Raw genomic sequence first — 22,289 nt, 5'->3', positions numbered from 1 at the left:
ACCACTTTACAAAACTTAGTGTTACCTAATAAAACTGAACATATGCGCAACCAGTGCCATGGCAATTTTACAGCTAGGTTATACATCCAACACGACTCGTGCACCTGAACACCAAGAAACATACACAAGAAAACTTCCAACAGCAAAATTTGAGTACTGGAAGGAAAACTGCATAATCCAGTAATAGATTTTAACACACTTGTTTCAGTAAATTGATCAAGTAGAGACAAGCAGAAAAACAACTGACAAGCCCAATCTAAAGAAAATATGCAGACCCAATTAATGAACCATTATTTTCAACTCCATTGACAACATTTAATAAAAAGGAAAAAAAACTGAATTTATTGTGAAGTGATATATATTTTAACAAAGATAAAATAATCATTTGTTCTGCAGACTACATATCTTACAGCAATGAAATAAGAAATCAAGGGCAAAAGTTGTATCTCTCTTCTTGGAAATGTATAGGCACAGTGCTGAAAAATCACAAGTCTGAGAAGAAACCATAAAGGATATTAGGAAATATTTAAAACTCCAGTGAGAACCAAAGCACTATATTCTTAAATACATGGGACTCTGTTAAATCACTAGAGAGAAAATTTGAGTTTCACAAATATATAAGAAAAGCAAAAAATCTGAAAATGAGTAATCTCAATATGTGACTCAAAATGAGAAAAAAACAGTATAGAGTATAATCAGATAGGAGCAGAAATTAATAAAATTAAAACAAACTCTTTTTTTAAAAAATCAACAAAACTAAAAGCTGGTTTTAAAAAAGATTTTTTAAAATAGGGCAATATCAGGAATGAAGAAAGAGTTTCACCTAAAGATGCACCCAACTTTATTTATTTATTTTTTTTTAAGAAGGGGTTGGGGGTGCTGGGGATGTGGCTTAAGCAGTAGCACGCTCGCCTGGCATGCGTGCGGCCTGGGTTCGATCCCCAGCACCACATACAAACAAAGATGTTGTGTCCGCCGAAAACTAAAAAAAAAAAAAAAAAAAGAAATACAAATAAACATTTTTAAAAAAAAAAAAAAAGAAGGGGTTGGGGATGTGGTTGTGGGTCAGTGGTAGAATGTGAGCTTAGCATTTGTGAGGCCTTAAGTTATATCTCTAGCACCAAAAAAGAAAAAAAGAAGAAATAAAGAAAGAGTAAGTAGACAGGCACAGTGGCCCATACCTGTAATCCCAGCAGCTTGGGAGGCTGAGGCAGAAGGATTGTGAGTTCAAAGCCAGCCTCAACAACAGTAAGGGGCTAAGCAACTCAGTGAGACCCTGTCTCTAAATAAAATACAAAATAGGGTTGGGGATGTGGCTCAGTGGTTGTGTGCTCCCAAGTTCAATCCCTGGTACCAAAAAAAAAAAAGAAAAGAAAAAAGAAAAAAAGAAGAGAAAAAAGAAAGAAAGAAAGAAAAAAGAAAGAAAGGAAAGAAGCAGTAAGTCTATGCAATGCAATTGAAATTTAGGGTAAAAATGGACAGTTTTAAAGGAAAAATGAAAAATGGACAGTTTTAAATGAAAAATGTAACCTCAAATTAAGTCAAGAAGAAACAAAACTTGAAGAAATTGAATCAGTAATTTATAATTTATTCCTTCAAGACAAACTAAAAACAAACAAAACGCTGGACACTAGCCCTGGATAATATTAGTGGTAAGTCAGATCAAACATTCAAGATGCATATCTCTATTTACACAACCTTCCAGAGAACAAAAAACGAAGAAAGTATTCTCAACTGATAGAATGAAACTAGGAAAAACAAAAGAAATCAAATCAAACAAGTACAATATGAACATCTTCCTAACACAGTTGTACAAATTTCAAATAAAACATTAGAGAACTCAATTTTGCAAAGTCTTAAACAGCAATACGGTCAAGTTCAACTTATCCAAATAACATAAAAACAGTTATCATGCTAGAAAATCTATCAAGATGATTGTCATTCAGGAAACTGACAAATTAAAGGAGAGAGAGAATGCATTATCATCTCAATAGGTAGAAATAACACAATTTAAAATTCAACACTTACTCATGATACAAACTCTTAGCAACTTATATCAGAAGCTTAATAAAGGCTATCTACAAAAACATAAAGCAACTATCATACTTAATGATGACATGAAAGCTATCCTTTTATAATCTGATCTAAGATAAGGGTGCCCACTCACTGCCTGTACCCATCACTGTACAGAGCATCAACATGGAAATGAGACAGAGGATGGACATAAGAACTGGAAAAGGAGACACGGATCTATCACACATGCAAAGAACAGGAAAGTGCTTGGAACAACCATAGAAATCTATAAATTATTGGTATTAAAATGAAAGGCTGCTGGTTATAACATAAAAATAGAATAGTCAATGACACATCTATCCATCTAGCACAGTTAGAAAATGAAAATACAAATATAAGCCATTGACAATAACCAAAAACTACCCAACAAATCTAATTAGTCATGTATGATAAAACACTATTGAAAGTAATTTTAGAAGAATGGTAATGTGCTCTGTCTGCATATAAACAAGAGTTCAAATTATAAGATACTAATTCTCCCCCTTCTAATTATATGTATTCATTGTAATTCCAAGGTTCCATGTTAAGGTTGTGGATGTGTGTAAAATCTGCCAGGAAAATCAATGGGCCAAGCAACTGACACAACATTAAAGAACACCCAAGGTAATGTGGGAAGGCACTTGCCCTACCAGTTTTCAGGATTTGCTATTAAACTATAGTAACTAAGAGAGTGTGGTTTCTACCAAACAGACCAATGGGAAAGAGAAACAGACCCACATGCATAAGGAAACCTGATATTCAATAGGTAAGGTATTATATATATTAGTATGGAAAAGATTAAACATTCAAATATAGAGCCAAAATAGCTGATAATCCATGTTGAAAATAACCAATCTCTTTCTTACCACACTCAGAAACTCGATTTTAAAATTAAAGATCTACATGGGAAAACCAACACTTCAAATCTAAAAATATGTGTGTGTGTGTGTGTGTGTGAACATGAACATCTTTATTATGAACATCTTTATTACCCAGAGAAAAAAAGCATTTTTAAAAAGATATTAAAAGAGCAAAACTCATAGCTCAAGGGTATAGTACTTGCTTATCATGCAAGATGCCCTGGGTTTAAATCTCTGCACTGCAAAAAAAAAAAAAAAAGAGAGAGAGAGAGCAAAAATCAGACAAGACTGATAATATGACTACATTAAAGTTAAGAGCAACAAGCAGAAAGTGAAAGATAAGCCACAAACAAGAACACATTTGCATGCATATTGCCATCAAATGATTAATAACTAGTACAAAGTACTCCCATAAATCAATGATCAATCTTGTCTTTCAATAACTTCACTATTTTTAAAAGTGTGAAGGTCTTCAATTTTGCTTCCATTTTGAAAAATGAACATCTAGCCTCTCTGAGAGTATTCTCTACCTTATTGTCATTCCAATGCAGAAGGCTACAACTGATTGGAATAAGAACTATCAAAAACAATTTAAAATTAATAATTGATAACTTTTATAATTATGAAAATATGATAATTATACAAATGTAAAGATAGTAAAATATATATTTGAATATTCAAAAATTAAAACATTAAGATGAAAAATAAACATAAAAATAAGAATCATTAATAATGCCTCATACGCCCACATAATCCTTATTAATATTGCAGAATTTTTTTCAACACCTTCTTTCCGTTAATGAACATATTCACTTCTATGCATGACACATTGAGTCCGAGGCAAAGGTGGCTCAATCCAGCAGCAGTATCCATCAATCAGTAGAAGATGCAAACTAACACTTAGGAAAGAGGTTAAGTCTGGGAGTGTCTGTGGAGGTCACATTTGTTGACTTGGGAATTGCTATTGCAGGAAGAGACTGTGGAAGGAAAATTAAGAGTGAGAATTAAAAGTTGGGATAAGGGTCATGTTAAGATGTTGGAGGAAAGAACTCTTGAAAAAAAGAGAAGGTGGGAGGAGAACTGGGCTACTGTGGAAAAATTTCAAGAAGAGGGTATTAATCAACTGCCACATCCTGCACAGAATGAGTGCTAAGAAAAGGCCAGCACATTTAGCAGTCAAGAGGGCTGTGCTGAAAATGTCAGATTACAGGAATGCAAAGAAAACAGATAAGGGAGGTAGAGATGCCTGGGTGTAGATCATGCAGTCAACAAATCCGGCAAGAAAAAAAAGTGACAAATCAATAGGAAGTTTTCATCAAGATAAGAGAGATTCAGGAGAGAAGTCCCAAATATTGAAAGACTGAAGATACTAGAGAAAATAAAATAGAGACTCAAAGCCCTGCCAGCAGAAAGGGAGGAGGGACTTGTGAAAGGAGAATAAGACTTGTCAAGAGAAAAAAGCCAGTATGACAAAAGAGATTCTTTTCTTTCTTTGACTTTTTTCTTTCTTGTGGCATTGGAGATGGAACCCAGGGTCTTGCACAGGCTAGGTAAGCATTCTATCACTGATCCACATCCTAAGCCCACAGAAGAGATACTTCAAGTTAATGAGGTCAGGAGGACCCTCAGGGTAAGTAAACTCAGAATTCAGTACCCAGATATGTCAAAAAGCAACTTAAACCAAGAAGTATCCACATTAACCTTACTAGAACAGAAAAAAAAAAAAAATCTATGTCTTTGCTTCAGTTACCCATGGCATGAGAACCAAAACTAATACATCAATGATTTTATAAGAATTGATGGTAAAGGAAAGAATTTTAATTGGTTAACCACTGACAAGTTCCTGTTTCCTTAAAAGCAGCAAAATATTAATTTATTTTAATTTTGAATTTTGGATGTCAGTGTGCATCCACAGTAGACAGTCAACAAATACTGCTAAGCGTTATATGCAATGAATGTTTCTGTGCTACATAGTCAACAGCATAATTGCTAGTTTAAGATACAGAATTAAAAGCAAAACCAATTCAAGGTGAAAGAACCCAACCCAGATCTTCCTACATGTCTGTGACTAAATCAGGAATACAGTGACTCATAGCACTTTACGTAAGTTATATTGAGGTTGCTTCCCTGGAACAGAGAAGTTGGGCTGACCTGTCCCTGTGATCTTCCCCAACCTTTCCACATCCAAACCTCACACTTCTCTTTGGGCCTATCAAAACTCAGCCCCACCTTGAGTGACGCCAAGTCAAACAGGCACAGACATCCTTGTGTCATGAACCCAACAAACTGGAGAAACAAGAATGCTTACTGATCTCCATAACTATTGCTTAAAAGGGGACCTAAAATTTATAAGTAATAAAAACAATTACCTTCTAAGCATATGCACAACTAAAGCTTACAATTGCAATATGTGGAACTTCTAAAGTGGCTTTTGACTTCAAATACAAACATACATTAGAGGCAAAAGCTAACTATGAACTTTGTTATACAGCCGTGTATGAAGAGTTGATGTGACTTGAGAAAGTAAAGCTTGCAAAGATTTTTACTGAATGTAGATTTCAAAATGTTAAAACAACTTTAGTTTCCAAAATAGCTGTTAATTTCCTGTAATATTAAGTAAATTAGTAAGTTAAGTGTGGAAGTCTCTGAGGTAATAGCAAAGCAATGCTATCAGAGGGAAACTGAGGTTTTTTTGTTTTGTTTTGGTTTGGTTTTTTTGTACTCTCTTGGAACTATTTGGAGAATGACTGTCAGGAGTGAAGTCACAAAGAAATGCCTACACTCACAGTATTCCACATTCCACAGATGTTTCTGCTCCTTGCTCTAACGAACCCTTCTCTCTTTGTTTTCACATCCTCCAGTAATATTGTAGATCTCCTAGGTCATTTAACATTTTGAATTTACCTCTAATTAGTTCAAACTGCCACCACAAATCATCTCTTTTTTTGTGCCTCAAAATTTCCTTATTCTCAAATTTCTTCTTAAACTCCAAACTTAAAATTCTTTACATTTACCTTTTCAACATTTTTCAAGTTCAGCCAGCAGCACCAGATCCTTCCATCCATTTTCCTTCTCCCTCTTCTGGTCCAGTGATCCATAAAGATTCTCTAAGCCTCTATCTTTCTGTAATTATTGTCAGGCGTTTCAAAAAAAAAAAAAAAAAAAACTCTTGCATCTCCCTGAGGTAGTGGTGGAGTTAGAAGGGTCTCTGCATAGCACTAAACTAATCATGACCAATGAGGAATTTCTAAAAACTCTAATGCCTGCTGAGCTACACATTGTCATTCAAATGACTACAAATTCCCAACATTTCCAGTCCTCGAATAGGTTAAAAGAGGCTCTTAAAAAGTAAACAGCAGCAACAAGAATATATTGAATTATGTAATTTTCAAAATGCCGGAAAATGAATTTTCATGCCAAAATGGTGTGGAAAGCCAGTGATTGCAAGTCACCAAGATAAAAGGAAATAACTCAAAGTCTACAGTTGGAGGTAAAGGAAAAATAGTGAAATATTTTAAAAGCTAGTTTGTGATTTTCATTCTCTAATTGCAATAAATCAAAATTTAATACGCAATAGAGAATGGAGAAACAAAGTTAATAAATATGATGGCTCATGTTATATCAAAACATGAAAATGAATATCAAATGTGATTTTTTAAAAAGATCGAAAATCATGTTTGCAGTACAAGTACATCACTAGTTTTAAATAATGAACTTTGACCAACTGAAAAAAATCAACAAGAAAAAAGCTTGACTTCTTTCTGAAAGCACTAAAGACTTCAAAGAAGGGTGGCTGCACTTTCATTTCCACTCCCCAAAATGTAACAGAGCCACTTCAGCCCTTCCACTACAGTCCTCCAATTATGGAAGTCCTGTGCATGTAAATCACCTTCAGACAAGCACAGGGTACGTCAAATTCCCACTCAGCCCTACGCAGCTAAATAACAGCTGCTTCCAGCAATTCAAACAACCAAAATAACTTCAAATTGGAAAAGTTTTTTCCGCTTTCATTTTCACATTAAAGTTCATCCATCATGAACTTCAGTCGAGTTTTGACGAGTGGGAAGTCACTGAATGGTCTGGAGAAGGCAGCCAAGCGGCACCCGCTAGAAAGCCCTGCCCCCCTGTGGCCGGCTGCGCTGCTAGTGCTGCCGATCAGCCTGCCCTGGGACCAAAATTATCATGTGCAGCGCTCACCTCTGGCTGCTGAGAGATTGAGAATAAAGTCTCCTCCGCGGAAACACACCTATCCCAGACTTAGTGGCTGGGACTAAAGGGACACACAACTGGAGGGTATGGTTAAGCAGCTGGTGTCTGCACCAGTCTCACATGGCTGCAGGAAGCAGGGGCATTCAAGGTCTGAGATGACTCTGAGGCCCCATTTAAGTGACATCTTTCCTATTCACAACTATTTTGTGACCTTGTAGTTCATATTAAAGGTCACGGCTGACTTTCTGTGGTACTTGAGGGCATAAGAGGCATCTGGGCACTCTGGGCTTTTGGTACTCTCTGTCAGCTTCCTACTCTGAACTGAGGTCCTGGACCCTCCTCTCCCTCCTGCAGCTGCCCAGGGTCTCTCTTGGAATGTTTCAATCCTCTCTGGTTCACATCCCAAGTAGTTTCCAATCCAGAGTCTATGGGCACTGAATCCTATTCATCAACACCAAGTCCCAAGCCTATACTCTGTCCCCCACCCCTCAGGGTAGGCTCTCAGTTCTCTGTGGATGATGGCTGGCTGCAACGCTGGTGAATCACAAGAGAAAACAGGAAAAATGCCATCCCAGATATACACGAGCTTTAGTCTGTGTTCTCCTCACATTCGTGTGTGGCAACCTAATCCCCAAGGTGATGATATTAGGAGGTGCGGCCTTCATGAGGCAATTGGTCGCAAAAGTAGAGATCTCACAAATGAGACTGGTGCTTTTACGGAAGAGGTTCACGGGGGCTTATCTGCCCCATCCACTGAGGACACAGTGAGATGTCTGGGAGAAATGAGTCCCCAACCAGACACCAACTCTGCCAGTACCTTGATTTTGGTTTCCAAAACTGTGAGAAATAAACATCTTGGTTATAACCACTCAATTTATGGCATTTTGTTTTAGCAGCCTGAAAGGATGAAGACACCAAGCATTTGAATAACAACCTTTGGAAACTGAGTTTGGCCCAAGTCCATTAGTAACTTTCAGAGAGGGACTTCCAGAGCAAACACGCGGCCCCAAAGATATTCTGGGGAAGACTGGGTGGGTCTTATGGCAGCTTGCAAGTCAGTCTCTGGGGAATGAGCCTTCCTAGCACCTATGGAGTCATTACTGAAGAAAACTTAACTCTAACATTTCATTTTCCCTCTGGCCACAGGAAAGAAAATGACTCCTTCCTTCCCAGTGTGTCTTCTCAGGCCCATTTTGAGCCAACACAAAGTACCAGGGTTGTCCATGAATGCGGGCTTTGCTCCTCCCCACCAGATAGAAAACAACGTATTTTGAAACTTCCATTTTTCATTCTAATGCTCAGAAGTCACATAATAATCAGGTGAGCATTAGTGGGAACAGAATGATATGTTTCAAAGACAACTACAACCTATTTTCTACATGTATTTGAAATTGTATGTGTGTGAAAATAGACAAACATAATACATTATTTCCTTTGTTCCTCAGGCACGATTTATTCTGTCCAATAACAAATGTGGAGATTAAATGATTTTGTTCACTGATCAAAGAATAATGAGATAATCTAAGATCATCTCTGGAAAGGTGAAACAGATCCATATTACATAAAAACAAATTATTTCCACAAATTAACTCGTGAGTTAACTCGTTCAACACACACACACACACACACACACACACACACACACACACACACATCCTTTTCTTTCTAAATTTTCCAACCTTCTTCAGTCTGCCCGATGCCCCACTGCCCTCAGTTAGTGTCACCAATCACCTCCAAATGTCCCCAACCTGCACCACATGCACTGCCAACAACCCTAAGCACAGCACACAGAGGGGCACTCCTTTCATAAACCGAGGGGAGGACAGCTGCAACATCAGAAATGTAAGAAAACTAAGAATTATATGACATCATCTCTGCAGAGTTTGAAGCAGCAATGGCTCTTTCAATTCTGTGGCTAGGAGAAAAATGACGTTATCCCTCCTGTCGAGAAAAAAAAAAAAAGAGGAATGACCTCCTCTGACCACTGGCAGGTCCACGTTGCCTTTGCCCTCCCCCAAATGTTTGAGGCTGCAGTCTCTGATCACTTGCTCCCTTCGGGAAACTCCCCTCTTCAGCTTCTTCAACATCTATGCATGAATTTCCCTCCTGATTTCTCCACGCCTGACTGCCCCTGCCCTGGTGATGTTTCCTGGCTCTGCATTAGCAATCCATGTTCACAAAACAAAACTGGCAACAGAATCCTTCTCCCCACCTCGCCCTTCTGTAAAAACAGAAAAAGCAGAGCTACTCTGGCTGGAGAGGAGGATGAGGCGCCAGGCCCCGTCCATCCCTCTACATCACCCACTGTCACCTGGGGCATCTCTGCAGAGCTCTGTGGTTCATAACCAAGGGCAGGGAGTTCTCGGCTCCAGCTCCATTTCCCCTCCTCTGCTTCCTCCAACCCCAGGACCAACTCCCCATTTCTGTCACAACAAAGTTGTATGTGCTCTTCTGGATCCAGTTTAAGGGCTATCTCCTCTTTGGTGCTTCCTGTTCTGAGCAGCTTTGAGCACTCTGTTATCCTCGGAGGTATCCTGTGCTGCTTCGACATGAGCACTGTTCTTTTACACCTCTGCCTGCTCTACTTGATTTCGACCATGTTAAAGGTTGACAGGTTCATGATGGTGGTGGTGGTAGTGGTGTATGTGTGTGTGTGAGAGAAAGAGAAAAAGACAGACAGACAGACAGAGAGACAATGGGAGGGGAGTCCTAGGTGAACCTAAAATGAAGCTTGGACATGTTCTGGTTATGAGGGAGATGTCTTGATCTGCATGTAGAGTCTGTGAGGCAGGCAGTCAAATGGGGAAATGGGAGAGGAAAGGTGGCTGTTGGTCTCCAGCCCAGTCAACAAGAACCAAATCTAAGCCTTAGAAAGGGAGAAATTCTGGCAAAATCCAGTATTAATCAGATTTCTGTCACTGTGACAAAATACCTGAGATAATCAACTTAAAAAGATAAAGGTTTAGCCAGGCACAGTGGCACATGCCTGTAATCCCAGTGACCAGCTGAAGCAGGAGGACTGCAAGTTCAAGGTCAGTGTCAACAGTTTAGAAGACCTTGTCTCAAAATTAAAAATTGAAAAGGGCTAGGAATTTGGTAAAGTGCTCCTGGGTTCAAACCCCAGTATGGGGGGTCGGGGACAGGGGTAGTTTGGGCTCACAGTTTCAAAGATTTCATTGCACAGTTGTTTGGCCTATGGTGGCCCAATGCATCATGGCCAGAACATGTAGTGAAGGAGGCCTGCTCACCTCACAGAGCTGGGAAGTAAAAAGGGAGAGAGGAAGGGGCTGGGGCCTCAAGATGCTCTTCAAGGACACACCCCCCAGTGACCAACCTTACTCCCACCTCCTAATCCTTTCACCACTTCTCACTTGCCACATGTGGGCCTTTGGGGACATTCAAGATTCAAACTATAGCATTCAGGAATTGCTTTCATGAGAGACTTTATGAAACACAAGTTAAGGCAGAATGCTAAAGGCCTCATTCTCTTCTTTGAAATAATAATTTCTCTATTCATTTCATTAAGTCCTAAATTTCTAAAAAGCCTTGTATTTTCTATTCAGAAAATCCTGCCTATAAATGAATAAAATCCTGCCTAAAATCAGAGCCAACAAGCTCCCAAACTAGCAGTTACTAGTAAAAAGAAACTTTAAAGAGATAAGAAATGCTGGCACAGGTTCATGAAACAAAATTCTGAGATGCAAAATCAATCCAGGAAGGCTATTAGACAAATATGGAGGTTGGCCCTATTCATAAGAATGGAGAACTTGTAGCCATTGTACTTAGGACCATTTCAAAAAACCAAGAGTCCTTGCAAGGCTGCCTGTCTGTAAGAGTTCCTTAGAAATATCTGGACATTCACAGTTTAATGAAGAAGGTAACCATTAAGGCAAAAATCTCCTACTAATTGGTTGTCAACTGGCAGACTGCATTCAGGCCGGCCTCTGGAATTCCTAGGTATATAAATAGCTGGATTTCTTGTTCTGCAGAAAAGCTTTAAATCTCTCTGACTCCTCTCACTTTGGAAAATTAATGAGGGCGATAATCCCAGTAGATTCCTCTCCTCTCCAGCAATGCACACCCCCTGCCCTCCAGAGGGTTAAGAGCAGACCAAAGCAGGCTCTGGTGTCACATCCAGTTTGCAGATGCAGGACCAGCAAGGTACACTGGACTCTCACTTGGTGAATTGGGACTATGGAGGGTAAGCCCATGGGACCAGGGACCTCTAGGGAGAGGACCTATTTATGATCACTTGTGAGACTCTCCTTACAAGTTGCTTTTCTTTTCTTTTTAAAAAAGTGAATACTATGGGGCTGGGGTAGAGTGCTTGCCTCGCATGCACAAGGCCCTGGGTTCAATCTCCAGCACCACACACACACTTTTGTACTTTGTGTGTACAAAAAATAATACTCTGTTGGCCAATCAACAATTCTTTTTTTGTTTTAAAAGAGAGAGTGAGTGAGAGAGAGAGAGAGAGAGAGAGAGAATTTTTAATATTTATTTTTTAGTTATTGGCAGACACAACATCTTTGTTTGTATGTGGTGCTGAGGATCGAACCCAGGCCGCACGCATGCCAGGCGAGCGCGCTACCGCTTGAGCCACATCCTCAGCCCTAATCAACAATTCTTAATAGCCATATGGATATAATGCTTTGCTATACACTAAGGATGTAAAAAAAAAAAAAAAAAAAACAAAAAAAAAAAACAAGACTGTCCTGGTCCCTGTCCTGATAGAGCTAACTTTCTCATGGAGAAGACAGGCAGCAGAATAAGTCCTAACAAGTAAGATCACTGTGAGCTATGCTAAGACACTAGTGAAATCCAGACCAGTAGCCCACCAGGCTGTTGTCTAAACTGCAGAAGACGTCAGTTGGGGATTTTTCGTGACAGAGAGACAGACAGACAGCACGCGCAAGTGAGCAAGATTACACAGGCATCCTCCCTTGACATAAGAGATAAGTGATATGGCTTTCTGATATGAATTTACAATCCAATTCGTGAATTTAGTTAACCCTTCTCGAGTTATTCTACAATTATGGAAAATCCTGTGATTACTTTGCAAGTCAGAGTTTGGGCTGTTTTTATTTTTTTATTTTTTCCCTATACATTAAAAACAAAAAAACTAAACAAAATTAAAGTTGCTACCATGTAAGCTAGGAAGTTAAAGGAAATATTGTGTAAGCAAAACAAAAAAAAAAAAGAAAAAGAATCAGAAATTATTAGAAAACAGATAGTGGACCTTTTAATATCACAATTTTGACTTAGGAGTCCTCATTGGAGTCTAGGACTAAGTGGCTTAAAAACTTAATGAGAAATACTGGTGTGATCTTGGAATATCTCCCCACAAAAATTCATCAATTATCAAGTGGAAAAATGGTGAATTAAACATGTCGAAGTCTGGCAGACACAACATGACCAGGCTAGCAAGGCGAACGTCACAATGGCGGGATGGCTTCCCTCTGTGCTCGTGGTGAGGCACTCAGACCACAGCATCATTTCAGTTTTCAGTGGTATTTCTGCCAAGACTGTATGACCTGAATCCGGTCATGAAGAACCACTTGGATGGAACTAAGTTGAAGATTCTTTAAAACTGTCAAGGACACGAAGGACAGGGAGAAACTCATTGCCGTTTCCATTTTCAGCATCCTGCACAGTCTAGCCACTAGCAAGGCCATTTATTCACTAATCACATCTCTTCACTCATTCAAAAAATACTGAGTGAGCTCTACAAAGCCCTTAACATTATGCCATGTATTATACCAAAAAACAAAAACAAAAACAAAACCCACGTAGTTTTGTGACATAATCTGTGCTTGAAATTGGGGAGGAAATATATACATATAAATTATACCGTAAGAGATCTTACAAGGTGGTACGGTAAAATAGATTTCCTGGAACGAGGGAAAAATTAGGGAACACAAGTTTTCATAGAGTTAACTGAAAACACAATTTCAGGTATGAAAACCCTTTTTGTATTTTAAATCTGGCTGCATTTCCCCCCCTAAAATGTATTACACATTGCTGCCTTCTTCATCTGAACACAATTCAGTTTATGCAAATTTTAGTTGTGTACATCTAAATAATACAATAAAGAATAGTAACAGGGCTGGGATTGTGGCTCAGCGGTAGAGCGGCAGAGCGCTCGCCTAGCACAGGCGGGACCTGGGTTCGATTCTCAGCACCACATAAAAATAAAGGGTTAGGGTTGTGTCCATCTACACCAAAAAGGAACATTTTTTTTTAAAGGATAGTAACAAAGCTTCGCTTTACAAACAAACCTGAAACTATGCAAATGCCCCAGATTAAGAGCAAGCATCAAACCAGGCATTGTGGCACCTATCTGTAATCCCAGCAGCTCCAGAGGCTGAGGCAGGAGGATTGCAAGTTCAAAGCCAGCCTTAGCAACTTAGTGAGGCCCTAAGCAACTTAGTGAGACCCTGTCTCTAAATAAAAAATAAAAAGGGCTAGGGACATAGCTCAGTAGTTAACTACCCCTGGGTTCAATCAGTGATACCTACACCTCACCTCCCCCCAAAATATGAATATACATCAAGAATTTCATAATTTCTTTTCTTTTCTTTCTCTTTCTTTCTTTTTGGTACTGAGGATTGAACCTATGGACTACTGAATGCGAGGCAGGCACTCTATCAACTGAGCTCAGTTGGTAAGGGCTTACCTAGCATGCATAAGGCCCTGGGTTCAAGTCCCCAGCACCACACACACACACACACACACACACAAAAATTCCCCAGTCCAAGAATTACATAATTTCAAACTGGCAGCCAGAGTATACTACAACTTGAGTCTGTACTACTAACCATGGAAAGACAGTTCATCTGGAGAACGAAATAAGCCCCCAAACTTTGTAAGCCTCAGGGGAAAATCCATCTCACAGTTGTATAAATTTCAAAGTGCAGGGGCCTCAGAAATACATCTATTTCATAAACAACTATATTTTAACCTACTTATGATATGGCTTTTACTGTAGCATTTCCTGGCCAGTACAGGTATGAATTCCTGACCACTGGGGTACATAAGTAGAGTATATCCCACAAGTATATACCAAGTATCCATTTCTTCTTTCCTTACTAACAGAATCTGATTTTTATCCTTAGGAGCCTGTGCTACCAAAACTCTCAATTTTTTAATACTTGCTCGACATGACAACATGTCATGTTCTTGCCAAGGAGATATAGGAAGATATCCCTGGGGAGGGCATCTTCTCTAAACTAAAAGGACAGAGTTAGTGAACTAGCAGAAAGTGTCCTGTGCCCCTTTACCCCCTTCATCTTGCTAAAAATACAAGATGCTATCTTGAGATGAAAGAAATGAGGACTGAGGCTGACAGCATGAGAAGGAAGGGTAGAGAAAGCTGGGTCTCTAAGAAATGCCACGGCAGCTGCACCAGAGCTGGACTACTACCTCATCCTCCTTGCTAGATAAGAAAAACTCCCATTCCTATACTTTAAATGACTCTCATTCCATCAGCCAGAAGTAATGATACCTGAAAAGTATTTATTTGCTCCCACCAAAGTCTTCTTTGATATTCTTAGAGCTATAATTTATGGATCCTCAGACTTTGGTCAAAGGATCCAGTTAAGCAAATCAATGTAGTCTTTGCATTCACCAGGCCTCAGACTGGCCCAATCATAAGAAATGGTAAGTAAGAAAGAGTTTGAGGAGGCTTCCCATGCTGTGAGAGATAGCCACAGAAAGAGACACTGGTTCTTCTCTACTTATCTGTGTTTACGTGAGGCCTGGAACTGCTGTACCCACTGTTACAAACCTTCCAATGAAATCCATGCAGAGAGGAGTGTAGATGCATCCACCACCTCCATCCCCAAACCCACATCCATCACCTCCACCTCCAACTCCACATTCACCACCTCCATCCCTACCATCACTTTACCACCTCCACTTCCACCTCTAATATTGACACCTCTGCCTCCTCAGTCACCACCTTTCCTACCATCTCCATTTCTTCCATCTCCATGTCTACCACCCATAGCACCTCCACCTTCACCTCCCCTATCTCTACCTCCACGTGTAGCATCTCTACTTCTACCTCTACCACCTCCACCTTCACCCCCCTCACTCTAACTCTACATCCACAACCTCCACCTCCACCACCTCCCCCACTTCTCCACCCCCCACTCCCACCATCTCTACCTCCACCACCCATCACCACCACTACTATTCCACCACCACCATCTACTATCCTCTACCACCATCACTCCACCTCTGCCACCTTTTAATCTCCACTAATCACCTCCACCTCCACCTCTACCTTCACCACTGCCACCACTAGGACTCTACCACCTTTATCACCTGCATTACCACCTCCATCAATATCGCCACCTCCACCATTACCACCTCCTCAATCAACACCCCCACCTCTTCTATTTCTACCACCACTTATGCCACCTCCATGACCACCAACGCCTCCACCTTCACCACCAACACCTTCACCATCTCCCCCTTATTTCTTAGTGTATATGTGTGTTCCCTATAAAAATAAGTCAATAGATAAAGTAAGCTGGTTACATTTTACATATCTCCAACATATGTCCAATGAGTCATATTATCTTACATATCCTCTTACTTATCAAGCCCAACTATATTAATATTTAATGGTCTCTAAATTTTTTTCTGCTTAGCTGTCACAGTTAATAAAGTGAAGAAAATGTCAACTAACATATGTCTCATGAGCATAAAATTTGTCATGCGTGGTATCTGTGTGAATACAAAAGAACTACTCCCTTCCCTGAGTAGCTGAAATATATGACACATCAGGGAAGAACACAGGCACTAAGAGCTGAGGGCACAGTGTGGGGATCTGCTGGTGTCCTTGGGGTAACACCTACCCTGACAGAGGATATAAAGAGAGTGGAAAGTTGCCCACTTCACTGGAGCTCAGGATGCGAGGAGCAGCTGTATGCCAGAGCAGAAGGGGCCCACAGAGCTCGTGCTTTTCCTTCCTAGCTCTCCTACTGGTGAGGTGGGAGCTAGTGACTTCAGTGAGAGTGAGACAGACAGAAGAGGCCAGCCCCTCCCGCAGAACTGGGAGGCTGGACACACAGGCCTTCAGCATCCCTTCACAGGCTTTCTTACATCATTTTCTTGCTTTTAGTGCCCAGCTCCTTATTCACCAACCAGGAGGAACCCAAGTCAGGTCAAGAAGTGTGTGTTGTTAGGCTGGGGATGTGGCTCAAGCGGTAGCATGCTCGCCTGGCATGCTTCGGCCCAGGTTTGATCCTCAGCACCACGTACAAACAAAGATGTTGTGTGTCCGCCGAAAACTAAAAAATAAATATTAAAAAAAAATTCTCTCTCTCTCTCTCTCTCTCTTAAAAAAAAAAAAAAGTGTGTGTTGAAGTGAAGAGGCAACTGAGTTTCAAAACAGCCCTCTAGATCCCACAGATCTTACAATTGGAGGCCTTGGAGGTAGAGGGAGATGGAGAAATTTTTCATCATTGATAAGTTCATAGACTTACATACGTTTTCTATTAGCCTTCATGGAGATTCCTCTTTGTCAGGAGAAAGAAGTATCTTTTCAAATATGAAAATTCACTGATCACCAAAAACACCAGAGAGCTATTATTCAGGCAGCAGAAAATTACGACTTATTAGGCCAAAAAGATACTCAAAGTAACACTCCAAGTAATTTCTTATCATCCATCCTCCCCTCTCATGACAAATAGTGCTCTAAAGTTTTGAAGTATGTATCCTTTTTGCCAACTATATTTAAAATATATATATATATATATATTTAGTTGTAGTTGGACCCAATACCTTTATTTTATTTAGTTATTTTTATGTGGTGCTGAGGATCAAACCCAGTGCTTTGCCCGTGCTGGGTAAGCACTTTACTGCTGAGCCACAACCCCAGCCCTGCCCCCCCCCCAAAAAAAGCTTCTTAATCATAACTGAATCCTTCTTTCACATAAGGTTAAGGGATATCCCCATAAACTGTTACTGGATCATCATTTTTACTTATTGTGCATAAAACTTTATGTAGTATCTGTCTTCAAAGACAAGCAGTAATGGAGGCTTATACACATAAAGAAATAAATTGCTTACGTTTATATTCTAGAGTTCAAATAGAATGAGCTTAACTCAGCTGACTTCATTCCCCTAGTTTAGGGAGGAAATTTGATTAGGAAAAGCTGTAAAATTTCAAGCAATCTATTAAATTTTTAAATTATCCCTTAAAATTCTTTAACTACACACTTAGAATCCAAGGAAGGGAGGGGACAGATGTAAAAATGTAACCTGATCACTCTATCAACAGGCAATGACACCAGAGTCAGAGGAAGTAGCTGAAAATGTAAACATCACTAACTACATCTAAAGACAAAGGATCCCATTTCTTCTTCAGATTGATTGTCAACATAGTCATCTCCAAATCATATCCGATGAGTTTTGATTCTAGGACTCTATGGACACCAATGTCTGTGATGTTCACACCCCTTATATAAAATGACACACTATTTGCCTATAACCTATGTATATCCTCCCACATCCTCCTCAATATTTTAAATCTTCTCTAGAAGCCTTATAATACCTAAGGCAATGAAAATGATTATTGTGCTCCATTGTTTAAGGACTAATACCAAGAAAAAAAGTCATATACAAGTTCAGGGCAGACAGGAGCTGGGCGCAGTGGCACATGCCTGTAATCCCAGCAGCTCAGGAGGCCGAGGTAGGAGGATCCTGAGTTCAAAGCCAGCCTCAGCATAAGCGAGGCACTAGGCAATGCAGTGAGATCTTGTCTCCACATAAAGTACAAAATAGGGCTAGGGGTGTGTGGCTCAGTGGTCGAGAGCCTCTGAGTTCAATCCCCAGTACAAAAAAAAAAAAAAAAAAAAAAACCCTCACAAATAGAGAATTGTATATCACTTTCCACCTCAGAGAAAAGAGAACCTATCACTTGACTTCTATAGCATTCTGCCTACCAAAGAGAAAAGCTTGGGTCTTTTAGGCAAAACACATCTACAGAAATAGACTGGTCCAGTTCAGAACTTGCCTAAGAAAATTTTGCCAAGTATCTCCCTACACTGTCTCAAGGAACCAGGGAGACTGGAGAGATGCCAGTCTCCCTCAGTGAACTAGGATACCAACCAATTATGCGGTAGGGTTTACAAAATGAACCAGAATGCCCATCCCATTTAATCCCCACAGAGAAAGCTGAAACAATTGCTTCTCCCCAGGAGTGAAATGGCATCAATCTGATGCCTGGGACCAACGCCAGTAGTCTCAGCTGGAACCTGAGGGTTCTCGGCCAGAAACTGGGACCTTGAAACTATAGCAAGCGGATCTCTTGCTCCCACTTGCTATGCCTTTCCAAAGGCAAGAAAAGTTGTTTTTAATATTGGAAAATTTAGGAAAGTTAAAAGTAAAATAAAAATGTGTTATCCTCTTGGTGACACAGATTTGATATGTACCGAGAGAGGAGATTATGAACTGTCTGTCCATTTTAAGGATCTCTGTTTACTTCAACAGTCATAGGAAGACATGCATTAAATAAGTATTTTTTAATTGTAAGAATACTGTATAAAAATGACAAAATTATCAGTCTTTTTCAATGAGATGAACATTTACAAAGAGATCTATAGTGCCTAAGCTATTTCCTAAAGGGAACAAAGATTACTCCTATATAATTGAAAGCCATTTCAGATCCTTTACCAAGTATCTTCTCTTTAGACTGTTGTGACTTAGGTTTTAAAACTTGGTTTTTTACCATAATTATATTTACAAAGTCAATTACATTAGAGAGCCAATTCTTTTTAATTTTTTTGTGATGCTGGGATAAAAAGGGCCTAGTACTTGCTAGGTTAATGCTCTGTCACTGGGCTCTATTCCCAAATACCTTTCACCTCCCATAAAACCCTTGTGTAATCCATGTTTCTTCTCAAAAATACAAAAGCACAGCACTGCCTTCTTTTAAAAAAAAAAAGTTAGAATTTAAAAATATAGGAAAAAATCATTTTTTTTTTAGTCCCACACCAAGATGTTATATTCCCCTAAGTATCTTTGATATTTTAGTGCTGTCATAGGCTTTGGTAGGAAGTGGGAGTAGTCAAGCTATTAAGCTCCTTTTTTATTAATATTTTTTATTGTTTGGAAAATAATTTTATAGCTTTTCTAAAAATGGAATATACTCATTGTAAAAATGTCTACAAGTGTTGAAAGGGTAAAATAAATTGCTACCCCACCATTACTGTGAAAACCTGAGAAAGAAAATGAATTCAAATAGTGAAAAACTTGAGTTTTGCAATAGTTAGATTTCATAGTACATTCCCCTTAATGAAAGAGAAATGGAGTACCACATGCCAAAGTCCCCAGCCTTTTGATCCACCCTTCAGAAGTAGAAAACCAAAATAGAAAGCAACAACATAGTCCATGAAGACAACTGCACATACCACGACACAAGAACCACAGACCGTCCCTGCTATCCACCTTCTGTGAATCCCCCCAACTTTTCCTCTTTTTTAACCTCAATGACAAATGCCTTTCCTTCATGCTAAGACTTTACTTTTGAGATAACACCAAAAAATAAAGAGTATCAAAAAGAAAAAAAAAGAATTCTGTAGATGGTAAATCCACTGGATAGTGCTATTTTTTTTCTTGCTTAGACTTTAGCCATTCTTATGGAACAAAGCAAAGATAAATTATCATTCACTTTTAAGCATATTGATTATAATAAAAAGATAACTTCCTGATCATTTAAATATTCATTTCTATTTGTGGGAAACTGAAGGCAACCTTACACAAAGTACAGTTGAATATCCCTAACTTTTAAAGCACCAACACGTTGCCACACATGGCAAATTCCACACTTGCCCTCACATAACAGATTGTAGTCAAAGCATAGGTACCTAAAAATACTGTACACATTTACCTTCAAGCAATGTATATAAAGTGTAAATGAAATACAAATGACCTAAGATATCTCATTATGAGATGTAAAAATGCCAAAATTCAAAATCCAAAACATGCCTGATCCCAGACATTTCAGATAAGGGATAATTGATATGTAAAGTTTTCTTCATCATGTTCTAGACAAATTTTAACTTCTTCTCCAACCAGAATGATTCTGGTTAAGCAAGTAACTGTATTTTACAACATGTCATATTAATTACCTGATTATGTATCAGTAATGATAATATTAAACATTAGAGGAAAGAACCTGATAAAATTTCAATTTCCAGTTTTATATTCTTTGAGTTTTTTTTGGTACCAGAGACTGAACCCAGGGCACTTAACCATGGAGCCACATCCCCAGCCATTTTTTATATTTTATTAGAGACAGGGTCTCACTGAGTTGCTTAGGGCTTCACTAAGTTGCTGAGGCTGGATTTGAACTCCTGTTCCTTCTGCCTCAGACGTCTGAGTCACTAGGATTATAGGTGTGTACCACCGCGCCTGGCCTCCATTTTTATATTTTACGTTCTAAAACATAATTCAAATTTGTTTCTCAGTGAATTTATTGCTTTACTTTTGAGAAGCAATTCACTTGATTATATGTTTTCTGATAGTCACTTTCACTGTTAGGTTGACTTAGCAAAAACTGACTCCTTTTCTCAGTTATTGGTTAAGTGTTTTCCTATAGATCACATTTCACTTTCTTATGTCTTGTATCATAAAAGAGTTCAAGAACACTTTAAAGCAAAATAACTGAATACAATTATTTTAGTAAAAATAATTGCTAAAAAGAATAAATCTTAACAAATGAAAAACAAAAATTTAATGAGCTTTTGTTTTTATCAATTATAGGTAAGAGATGCAAATGTCATATCCTCAAAAGCAGACAGGATTTAGTTTCATATACAAAAGACAGCAATTTGGTGTCATTTTTTGAAACAACACTTGTCAGTGGTACTTTTATAATTCAGAATTTTTCAGAACTCAAAAGGCAGAAATGCACACATTCTTCTAAACATCCTAAACATCCATTAATCTGCCAACGAACACTGATACATAAATCTGAATAAAACTTTTTTCAAAGCAGAGAGCATTCTAATATGTACTTCACAGCATTACAGTGTATCTTTTAGTAGAGAGGAGCCTGACAGTGTTAGTGTTCTTTCAGAAACATGGATTGATTTATTACCATACACCCATAGGAAAAACATGTCACATGGCCTGGAACAAAAAACATGACTGTTAGAGTTAATCACTTAGAATAGAGAGAAAGTGCAATCATTAACTGAATTGGGATCCATCCTAATAATTTTTGGCATAACGACTTTCAAGTACTACCAGAAAGCTGAGTGTTTGGAGTTAATCAGATATTTAAGTCTCTCTTCATATTAACATGAATTTGTGATATTCAAAGAAATTTACATGGATAGTCTACTCAATTCAACGTGTCTCACAAAATTCAGGAAAAATTTCTTTATCTTCATCTTTCCAACAGAATCTTTGTTATGAACCATTTATTATAAATATACCCTGTGCATGCCAGTTAAGAAAGCATTCTGGTTGGTAACTTGTTAGTTAAACCATTTTTTAGTTAAAAAAAAAATGCTGACCACCAAATGAGACTATTATATTTTTATAAAAAAAAATCAAAAGTTTTGCATTCCTTAAAAAATGAGAAAAGTATCAACCAGTCCACTTACAGTGAGTTCACAGAAATCGAAGCTATCAAGACTTTTGCTTCTGTGCAGTCTCCCTTTAATTCGTCTTAAAGAAGGTTTTCCTTGGCTGACACTAGAAGTAGCACCATTGGGATTTTCAGAGGATGGAGTAACCCTGGAAGAAGGGGAAAAATTGCTTAAAAAGGCAGATTTACAGGTGAGCCTATTTCTCAAATTAGTGGTAAGCATTTACTTGAGGGTAGCTTTGGAAGTGTCACACACACTCCTTTTTTCAACCAAAAACCCAAGAGCCAAACATTCTATCGGATACTCTTTCTAAATATTTCTTAGCAGCTGGTAGTGTAGGAATCTTCCTGAAAGAGTTCAAATATTCCAACATTAAAATTCACTAAAAGTCAACTCTGCCACCATCAAAGAAGCAATTACAACTAGACTGGTTTAGGTTTCCTAGGTAACTCACAGGCATTGGCTTCCCTTGGGACAGTGGTCTAACCAGCAGCACTCAGCTTGGTTCACCTAGTACAAGTCAGCTGTCACTGGAGAGATCCACAGATACTGTTCAGCA

At 38.8% G+C, this 22,289-nt stretch overlaps 1 protein-coding gene across 2 annotated transcripts in view; it reads right to left on the bottom strand.

Moving 5' to 3' along the window:
* The window catches only part of Tjp1 (tight junction protein 1), a 230,210-nt gene that overhangs the window by 195,088 nt on the left and 12,833 nt on the right, over positions 1–22,289 (bottom strand). For both annotated transcript variants that reach the window (XM_077800270.1, XM_077800271.1), the window contains exon 2: positions 21,746–21,878. In XM_077800270.1, coding sequence (XP_077656396.1) covers positions 21,746–21,878 — 133 coding nt within the window. The remainder of the gene's footprint in view (positions 1–21,745; positions 21,879–22,289) is intronic.

The sequence above is a fragment of the Urocitellus parryii genome, chromosome 6 (assembly GCF_045843805.1).
Source record: "Urocitellus parryii isolate mUroPar1 chromosome 6, mUroPar1.hap1, whole genome shotgun sequence".
In the NCBI taxonomy this organism is placed as follows: Eukaryota; Metazoa; Chordata; class Mammalia; order Rodentia; family Sciuridae; genus Urocitellus; species Urocitellus parryii.
Note: the sequence above shows the minus strand (reverse complement) of the source record. Positions and strands in the feature narration are given on the sequence as shown.